Source organism: Chelonoidis abingdonii, chromosome 7, assembly GCF_003597395.2.
Source record: "Chelonoidis abingdonii isolate Lonesome George chromosome 7, CheloAbing_2.0, whole genome shotgun sequence".
NCBI classification, from domain to species: Eukaryota; Metazoa; Chordata; order Testudines; family Testudinidae; genus Chelonoidis; species Chelonoidis abingdonii.
In genome coordinates, this window is record NC_133775.1 from 96074356 (window position 1) to 96084461 (window position 10106).

Consider the following 10106-nt stretch of genomic DNA (forward strand, 5'->3'; position numbering starts at 1 on the left):
TAGAACGTAGATTACAGTTTATTTAATGAAAACTACAAAAGATAACTTGCCTCTTTAAAAGTCAGGCAGTCAAGTCACAGTTTGTGATAGAAAAGGAAGGTGCTGCTTTTTTTTTTCTTTTCTTTTTTTGGTCCTACCACAAAATGAAAACCTTCCTTATGCTACTTAGGCAGGATTAATAAATAACATTCCAAGTCCCTCCATAAACTAGCCCTCGAGATGCATGGAAAGGCTTGTAAACAGTTTTCTTTTCTGGTACAGTGCATCGTTTTTTAATTCCCATTTCAAAACTTATTTACTACAGCTTTGCAATCAGACACACTGGCAAACCACCCTGTTCAATCTGTAAGGAGGGCTGTGGTTTAAACTAGTATAAAGCGCAACATTCACAGTTTGTGGTAGCCTTTGCCTTGCCATACAGCTCCATCATGTGTTCCAAAGGGTGTCCAAATGCACTCATACTCATATCTCTCACTTGCATTAATTCGCTACCTTGCTATAACATTTTTTTGGTACATTTAGCACCCTATTTTTTGCAGTTTAAAAGAAATTTGGCTTACACATCCACGCATGTACACACGCGCACACACACAGAAAGCCGACCTTAGCACAGTGCTTACGCAGTCAACATTTTAACAGAACATTTCTAAAACTAAATCTGTTCATTCAGCGACTAACAGCTTTGAGCCTGCATAGCGTAGCTGTGGGAGATGCTTCACATAAGCACAAGGTAAAAAGAGATGAGCAGGACAAGGATTGCCAGGAAACCTCATCCTTCGTTAAGAAGAATGCTGCTGCAAGGCTTGTGTGAGGCTTGGGTAAACCCTCTCATAGTATGAGGATGGCACTTACATCCAGGTCTCTGCTTAGCCCCACCCAATTTTTACCCTCGCGCAACTGAGAGTGAATGGGCCGGGGCTCTCTCTCTGATGAGTTATGCCTGATGCTTAGCCTTACCTGCGCTCATACAAAGGCACGCAACTAGCTTTCATACTGGGTCACAACTTGCAGGATCAAGGCCTAATCTGTTTTCCCTACAGTATTGGTCTGATTACACTTTCAAATTAGTATACAAAAAAAAAAGTTCACTTAAGTGCTGGCCCCCATTTTAAATAAAAAAGTAACAATCACCCTTTCAGGACTCATCCTTTAAAACATTTGCCAGGCTGCTTTAAAACAGTTACACACTACAGAAGTCAGTTTCAATGCCTCACTGTGGGAATTAGTAGTTAAGGCAAAGAACCAAATGTTTTTAAAAATATATAAATTGTAAAAGTTAGTTTAAAAAAAAAAGACAGTTTGCAAGCTACAATATGAACAAAATTCAATTGCACCACATAATCTGTGAAGGTCTGATGCAAAACTCACTGGAGTCTTCCCATTGGTTGCAATGGACTCTGGATCAATCCCTAAAAGCTTGATTCTGAAAGGTGCCAAAGCACTCAGAGCATCTTTTGAGTTCAAGATCAGCCCTTAAGTAAAACTGGAATTTCTTACGCAGAGGCTTTGACTGTTCTCATGACACATTTTTGTTCACTGTTAAATCAGAAGTTTGGTCCCACCTAGGAATATATTAGTAGACCTAATGGTCCATGCAATGGGAGCTCCCTTCCCCACAAGGCAACTCACCTACAGCTGTTCATATTATGGAAACAGCTTGTAGAGGAGAACAATGTTATAGTCTGGAAGGGCTGAAGTCACAATGCATGCTGGGAGAGAGCCTAAATAATAGCTGCCCAAGGAATGTGGTCCCATCAGTTTCTCCAAGTGCAGTGTGAAGCCCATCTGCTGATTTTGGATCCCTGAGTTGTATGACTTCAGCTATCCATAGTTGTTGAGGTTTTTACGCAGCTTTATGCTCAGATCACACAAAAATGGTGGGGAAGTAGCAAACGTTATTTTAGGACACACTTAAAAGGCAGCAAGTTAATGTTTTTGGCATTGCTCTACCCAAAACAAGGAATGCTTTCATTTGACAGCATCTAGCATTCCATTCATCTGACCTATTGGCAACTGCGTTTGCTAGTTCCTATACAATTATGGCCTCCTCTAGTTAATTTCAGGTGGCTGTAATGGAGGACAAGGGGAACTACTTTCTCCTTGCCTGAGATTATTGCATGAGCCAGTGATGCTGACCCTTCTACCTTCTGGGACACCTTCCTCATTGTATAGGTGCCTGAATCCATCATAGAATTCATCTGTCTCCATGCTGTCTTCTTGAATTTTGACGGAAGTAGGTGTGAAAGTTGCTGGAACAGGCTGACTCACAATGACCCTTGAACTAATTTGACTTGAATTCTTCCATTCAGAATAACAATAGGGTAACTTTTCCTTGGGATGAGCTCGGATGGCTTGGTTGGCAGGATTAAAGATATAAACAGCATTGGATGGTTGTAAATGTATGAGCTGCTGATCCACAAGCTCTTTACAATGGATGAATTTGGCGCTACTAACCTGTAATGAAAGATACAGAACCATTTTTCTCTAGTTTGTAAATGATTCTGTCCTGTGGTCAAAGCTTTAATTGAAGTGCAATTCTAAGTATGCTCAGTGAAAGGAAAAAAAAACATATCAAATTTTCCAGTATACAAGGCTTATAATAATAGCTTAGCATTTATAGAGCTTCTCATCAGTAGCTTTCAAAGCATTTTACAAAAGGTGGGTGAACATTATTATCCCAATGTTACTGACGAGGAAACTAGGATGTAGGGGGTTCAGTCACTGACGAGCCCAAGGTCACATGATGAGCAAATGGCAAAGTTAAGAACAGATTCTAGGTTTTTTGACTCCCAGACTACCTCCATACTCACTGCACATGTGTGTTCTGTAAATCAGAGAAAATGTCTCCGTTTCAAGACAAACAGAAATGCCCATGAGGTAGGGTGTGGCCTTCCTCTATCCATATCTTCAAAAGACTGCATTTACTTCAGCTAAAAACACTGAAAGATCCTGGCATTCCTAAATCATATAAATGGGCAGATTTTCAATCCTGCTCAGCATCCAGCAGTTCCCACTAAGAACTATGGAGAACCTCCTCCTCTCTGAGAGCAAATGAGCACTGAGATGTCTCGAAAATTGGGTCTAATGTGATCAACCCACCTTTCACAATAAAAGACCCCCGTAACAAAATGCAGTGCACTCTCTCCTCCAGGAGTACTTAACTCCCATTAACATTAAGGGGGTGGTATCAAAGGGAGAACAGACCCTGCCACATACATGCACTCCTGAGAAGTACATTAAAAACGTGCAATGTTGGTTGTAAATATGCTGCAAGCTTTACTCATTTATCTGTGCACTGGCCTCAAATTTGTGGTGTGAGGCCATTTTGACTCCTACCTGTGCTTTTTTTAGCAGATCAGTAATAACAGGAAACCAGTCAGGAGTCAGCTTCTCCAACTCTAAGGTGATGATCACCAAAGCCAATGTGGAGCCCTTAAACTGCAGTAGTTGGTGGCATGCCATACAGTGCTGTAGCTGTCTGGTCAAGAATGCAACATGGCGGGAAGGATTCATCTGAGGCAGCCCATTTAGTAGATGAGGCCAGTTGGACATCACCATGGCATGGAACTGGAGAGAAGATAAATATATACATACACATATATATAAACAAAAATAGCAGAGGTCAACAGTGAACTTTGTACGTTTCATATGTTATTGACCAGAAGTGCAAACTAATTTCAATCCACATCAGGAAGTGTAGAAATATTTTCCCTGTTACCATGTGTTACTTAGTCTGTGTTGTACTTGCCAAACATCAAACTGTTTTAAAGCTTATAATGAATGTAAAAGGTCTGTGTTTTATAACAGATTCTGAAGTCACTGCATTATCCTGATTGCCAACAAAAGCCAAGTGGTATTCAGGCCAGCAGATAGGAGTAAATTCAGTTGTAATGCTTCTTTTTCCTCAGTAAATTCATAGTCCAAGCACCTGGCTATGGTAGGTGGTTTTCAAACAATCAGCAGCTTAATATGGTTTAAATATCCATCCGTTACCATAAAAAGAGAGCCCAGGGTATGTTCAAATCACGTGATTTTTGCCTTATAAACACATGATCATTTATTAAGAAAAGTGTAATTGTTTCTATGAAGTGTTTAGCAAATTATGTGACTAAGTGCCAGATCAGTATGGTCTAATTGCCCAGTAGGGGCAAGAGATGGTTTGAGAGGACCTGTGTGTGATGTAGCAAAAATTCCGACAGCTTTCTATGTACAGTATTAATAGAATGGAAATAGTTAGAAATATTTTTGCAGTGTGTATTTAAAAAAATAAAAATGGAGTTTAGTTGTGCAGTACAGGAATCTTTTTCAAGTCCATTTTAGTTGTCCTTTAAAAATGGGGGCCAGCTTGAATAATTTTTAAACAAAAATGGAAGGTTTTGAATAGCAGTGTGTTTAAAAGAAGTGGACATTTTTCACTGTAACATTCTTCAGAAGACTTGCAGATAGCTAAGAATGTGTGGCTTAAAAGTTACTGTGGAGAGGGGGGTGTGAACGCACGTGCATCTGTGTTTTATAATCTTATTTGGTAAAAAAGCTGTTTCCTTAAACAAGAAACAAAACCAGTTTAGACTTTTGCAAAATTCTTAGTGCTTACAATGTTTAAGAAATCCATAGGTGTCGCTGTGTAAAGATCCCAGTGAAGCTTATCTAGTATAATTCTTTCCATTCTCAAAATCTCAGCTGGAGAGCATTTACAACCACTCTGCACTGCAAGCTTCTTCACTGATGGTATTACCTGTGAAAATTGAGAATAATAATAATAATAATAAATAATAATAATAAAGAAGCCACCTTACTACACAACGTTGTGTGCGACCTTTTTTGTCTGTGCGTGCAAAGGGATCTGATTTAACACATGGGTGCCGTGAGGAGCCAAGAATTGTTTAAATTCAGGTTACCCGATTTCTAAATACCTCCTGACAACACCAAGAGGGAATGTGACCCTGCTGAATATGAAATTAGAGATTCAAGAGCACTGCTTCCCCAGCCTTATTATTTTGCTGTTGTGACGGTCTCTCTGAAGCCTCCTGCTAGCCTGTTTCTCGGTGCTTTTTCTTTATTTGTGGTTCTCTTATTTCCGGTGGCCAATGACTCAACTTCTCCTGTCTACTGGGAAAATACTGCAAAGCACAACCTTACGGTATGTACTGTGTGAAGGCTTGTGTGCATCTCTGCAGAGCATTTCAAGGATGCTGACATGTTCAAGGAGAAACACACTTCTGACTCTAGTATTTACAATACTGAGTTCTTCTATTTCATGACCTTTAGAAAGGCCTTGAGCCCAGAGCTCTTCTCCTTTCATCACAGTTTGAAAAAGAAAAGCTTTGGCCACATTTAGATAATGAAGAGGAGAGGATACAGTCTATGCTCTTCAAAGGCAATTTTGAGCTATTATTACAAGCCTTTGCATTTCAAATTTAGAATTAAAAAAAAAATCAACTAGTCCAAAATGGTTTACATGATTTTTGAGATGTGCTTTTAAAATGATGCAAGAGGTTTTAGCCACATGATTATAACTGGGTAATTATCTCTCAGAGATTATCTCATATCCAGGTGAGCAGTTGCTGATTTAAGTGTTTAATGAATGGACTGGGAACCAACCCATGTTTAAGTTATCTGCCCCAAACCACTGGGATTTAATTGGATGGAAGTCGAGCCACATCTCCTACCCTCAGGAAAATACATACTTCTAACCTTCCTTTGAAGAACTATTACCCTGTCTTGGCTTCTTTAATCTCCCAATTTCTCATCACAGCAGCAGCAATGAAGGGCAGAGCTTTAATAATATACATATTTCATTTAAGGGACTCATGATGCTTTCCAAATGATGGTTAAGCAATATCAAGACAAGACAAGTGTTGTTGTTATTAGCTCACCGAAGAAGAGAGAGGATAAATTGGTAAAAGCCTGGAAACATGAATGACTTCCAAGAATGACCAGAAGTTGATTTACTGTATTTAAATAAAACATACAGACCTCATCTTCTTCATTGGTTTTTGCTGCAAGGACGAGGCAGGTAATTGCTATGCACCGAAGGTATTTTACTTGTGCCTGAAGGGGAAAGAGCAAAACACTGACCACAGAAGACAACGTTCTAGCTTAAAATAAACAATGGTCATTCAGATAGAGGCCCAAATCTTCATCTTTAGTTTGCATTACACCTGCTTTGACCTACATTGTAGTTTCTATTAGTAAAAGATCATTTTATACTCAAACAAAGCAAAGACAGGAAAATTACAATGGAAGGAATCCCCTCCTGAGCGCAGATATCACAGCATTCCATACTTAGGTCATGCAATACAGTCAGCCCTAAGCTGCAGTGTTACCAGTCAGCATGTGATGATTCCATTTATTTATTGTAAATTGGTGGGTACTGAATACTAGCCTTGAACTTTTGCCTGATGCCGATTATGAATCTGAGTAATAATACGTAAGAGAGGGTCCTGTCCTGCTCACACCAAAGCCAATGGAAAACTTTGCCATTGATTTCAAGGGAAGAGCAATCAGGCCCATAGTTTGTGTAAAATAGTAGTGAAAAGTGGTTGCACGAACCCAAAGCCTTCATGTTTATAACTGCATTTGGACTATAATTCAGGGGAAATCCCTATTTAGGACAGCACTCAAGTATGTGCTTAAATGAAGCTCCTGCTTATGTCCTACTGACTTAAAGTTTAGCATGTGCCAGGGCCTTGATTGCTATCTGAGTTCTGTGCTTTCTAGAGGTTCACTATCGGAGTGATTCCAAAATACCTCCAGTCCAATAGATTTGTAACTGAATCCTAATTAGATATTTGCAGCAGCCCTAGTTAATAATAAAATCATAAAAGAAAGCTTCCAAACAGAATCTCTACCTTTACTGATGCCAATAACCGGTTAAGAATGTTGATAGCCAAGGCAAACGTTTCAGAGTAAAATTGGAACTGGGAGCTTAATTCTGCAATCCAGAGAACTGCTTTCTCATAGTGTGATGGAGAGATATCTGTGCCCTGAGATGGAGGAAGAAAGTTAAAACATAATTGGTGGCTTATTAAACAACACACTTACCTTTGAGGAATAGAATTTAAAAATCCATCTATTTAAATGCTCTAATCAACAGCTCAGTTATACTCTTAGTCCAACAGTAGAGATCATCTTGAGGGCTTGAGCTGATTTTTTACATCTACGGGTTCTTTGTGGAGCCCCTTGTCTCTCAAATTTGCTGTACCCTTGGACTGGATAGAAGCCAAGTTTGCTACCATGCAGCACATGCTGCAAAACCTACCTACCTACTCAGGCTTTTCTTGTGAGGATGTGTTCCGAGGACAGGAAAGACTATAAGTCTTGTTGACGTATTATTGTAAGTGATTTATGGAATGCATTTAAATGTTAATGTAAAAGCAACTAGAGCTGTGTGATAGGCCCACAGTCTAAATTAGGGGATGATTCAGATAATAACGTCCACCATTAACTTGTATTGTATTGATCTCAAATTATCCATTCAGATGATAGTGCCCGGTTCATTAATACAATAAATAATAATACCTTGCACTTGTATAGCACTCCATTAGATTGTGAAGAGAAGGGACATAGCCTGAAATGCTTTTCAAAGGCAATTTTGCACTTTGATCTCAAAGCACTTTACAAATGTGGTAAGCATTATTATCCCCATATTACAGACAGAAGAACTGAGCAAGGTTAAGTGGCTTCCCAAGGTAACAGAGTGAGCCAATGGCAGAGCCAAGAACAGAATTTAGTTTCCTGACTCCTAACCGTTAGATCGCAGTTCATCCCCTCTTACTCTCATCTGAGTGAAAGTGGAGGGTGGGAAATAAAAAGTGACAAAGCACTGTAGATTTTAGGATTACTTACATATAGGTCCCTTGTTTTAACCCAAATAAACACATTCCCCTTTCATCCGATTGCCACTCCCAGGTTCCCATTTGTGCAAGGATATTCTCTGGATTTTATTTTGGATCAATTGTGTTTTATACATTGTGCATCTTGTTATACTATATTGAAACCTGGACAGACACACATCCCAATCCTGGTATCTAGTCCATATGCGATGTGGACATGTGGATTAGATAGCAGAATTGGGGCTGTATTTTGGAGAAAAACTTCTGGAACCCTAATGCATTTCCAAAGAAAAGAGGAAAGAATACCTTCAGTGTGAAATTCCAAAAAACTGGCACCTTCCAATTCCTGGCCTCTCTTGTTAGGGCATTCTCTAGTAGGAACGGAAATCTCTGACTCTCAGAAGATCCGGTACACTTCATAGCAACAAGTGGCTGGGCCAGTTTCCCAGGTAGGCACAGCTATCTAAACCAAGGAAAACTGAAACATTAGAAAACATCACCACAACTCCTGAAAACTATATGAGGATTTTTTTTCATAGTGGCTTCTTCAACTTTAAAATGTTGAGAACTACCTAGAGAATGTCCTTGCTACTTGTCTGTTGTCCAAAGATGTTAGGAGGTAGGACCCAGTCTTGCTTTCATGCCAGTTCATGACAATTTTGCCATTAACTTCCATGAAAGCAGAAGCAGATCCATGATGAATGAACCTCAGACAACTGAACAACTATGCAGCCAAGAGCTTTTCTTCACAAGCTGCATAAATACTTGCAGTAGCCTTCTAATGGATGATTACCTACTATGGGGCTCACATGCTCTGTAAATAAAATTAGGTTCCTAACTAGCTTTTAAAACAAAAAAATCTATTAACTGCTACATTAAAGGTTTTGGAAAACACAGACCTGGAGTTCTAGTTTAAGGTAAACAGGTTCAACATCCTTGTTTGCTTTGTTTTCACACAAAACCTAAGATGAATAAAATTGTTTTTAATGAGGTTTTATAATTCCAGGGGGAAAAGTTTTGCTTAAACCAAGATAAAACTTTGATTGCGGTGTTTGGAATCTAAACTTTACAGTCTAGTGCTAGTGACTGAGGGTATAGCTACCCTTGCAGCCATACAGCGCTCCCGTGGCAGTGCTCCCGTGGCAGCGCTTTGAAGTATGAGTGTGGTCGCAGCTCTCCCAGCGGTGCAGGTACTCCACCTCCCCGTGGGGATTAGCGTACAGCGCTGGGAGCCGTGCTCCAAGCACTGGGGCAGTGTTTACACTGGCGCTTTGCAGCGCTGTAACTTGCTGCGCTCAGGGATGTGTTTTTTCACAGCCCTGAGCAAGAAAGTTGCAGCGCTGCAAAGCGGCAGTGTAGCCAAGACCTGAGAACCAGAAATGACACTGGGGAGTCTGTTTCCATTAGTCAAACAGAAAGCAATGCAAAGATGCAAACAGCCAAGCTGATAAAAAATAAACTAGATTTAAAAAATTCCGTTTGCTGTTTTAATCTTGGATGCTATTAGTAACACAGGTAAGGAAATTTGATTGTTAAAAATAAAATTTTAAACTAATAACATTGCTTTAGAAAAATCACCTCTAACCAGTCAAAACACTTACACTTGGGTATCAAGAAATGTGAACTTCATTGACAAGCTGAAATTAAAGATTTTAATGCTTACATTTCAGTGCCACTTGAACAGCTGAAAGAAAAGAGCATGAGCATGGAAACAGTGTTTCACCTGTGAAACAGGATCCAGGGTTGATTTTTACAAATTTTAAGTTCTCTACTTCTTTTCTTTATTATAAAGACCTGTGGACTGTGGCTTCCTCCTCTTGGCTTCCTAGAAGCTCTTATCACTATTTTCAGCAGCTCAGTTAAGTATTCAAAGCCTCCATTAATCTTCTGGAAACTACTCTACATTTCCAAAGCTGAAACTCCATGAAATGTTTTTCTCCTCCTCTGCTAAAGGCAAAATAATGCACATGACTTTGGCTTTAATTGGTACTGGGTGTAAAAGAGCATCAGAACTGAAAGCCCCAACAGTTAACCAAAGGGAGAGTTTGAAACTAGAACTGAAGCCAATGTAACAAAGGGAAACAGTCAGGCCACTTTCTGAGGCCTGGTCTACAGTACGCTGTTAAACCGATTTTAAAAGCATTAAATCGATTTAACGCTGCACCCGTCCACACTACACTGCTCTTTATATCGATTTAAAGGGCTCTTTAAATCGATTTCTGTACTCCTACAAAACGAGAGGAGTAATGCTAAAATCGATATTACTATATC

At 39.6% G+C, this 10106-nt stretch overlaps 1 protein-coding gene across 1 annotated transcript in view; it reads right to left on the minus strand.

Moving 5' to 3' along the window:
- CCNI2 (cyclin I family member 2) overlaps positions 1-10106 on the minus strand; it is a 13188-nt gene continuing 3082 nt past the window's right edge. The window contains exons 2-7 of the mRNA XM_032769207.2: positions 8142-8298; positions 6852-6986; positions 5977-6051; positions 4595-4735; positions 3337-3567; positions 1-2454 (exon numbers count right to left, since the gene is read on the minus strand). Coding sequence (XP_032625098.1) covers positions 2050-2454; positions 3337-3567; positions 4595-4735; positions 5977-6051; positions 6852-6986; positions 8142-8255 — 1101 coding nt within the window. The 5' untranslated portion in view covers positions 8256-8298 and the 3' untranslated portion in view covers positions 1-2049. The remainder of the gene's footprint in view (positions 2455-3336; positions 3568-4594; positions 4736-5976; positions 6052-6851; positions 6987-8141; positions 8299-10106) is intronic.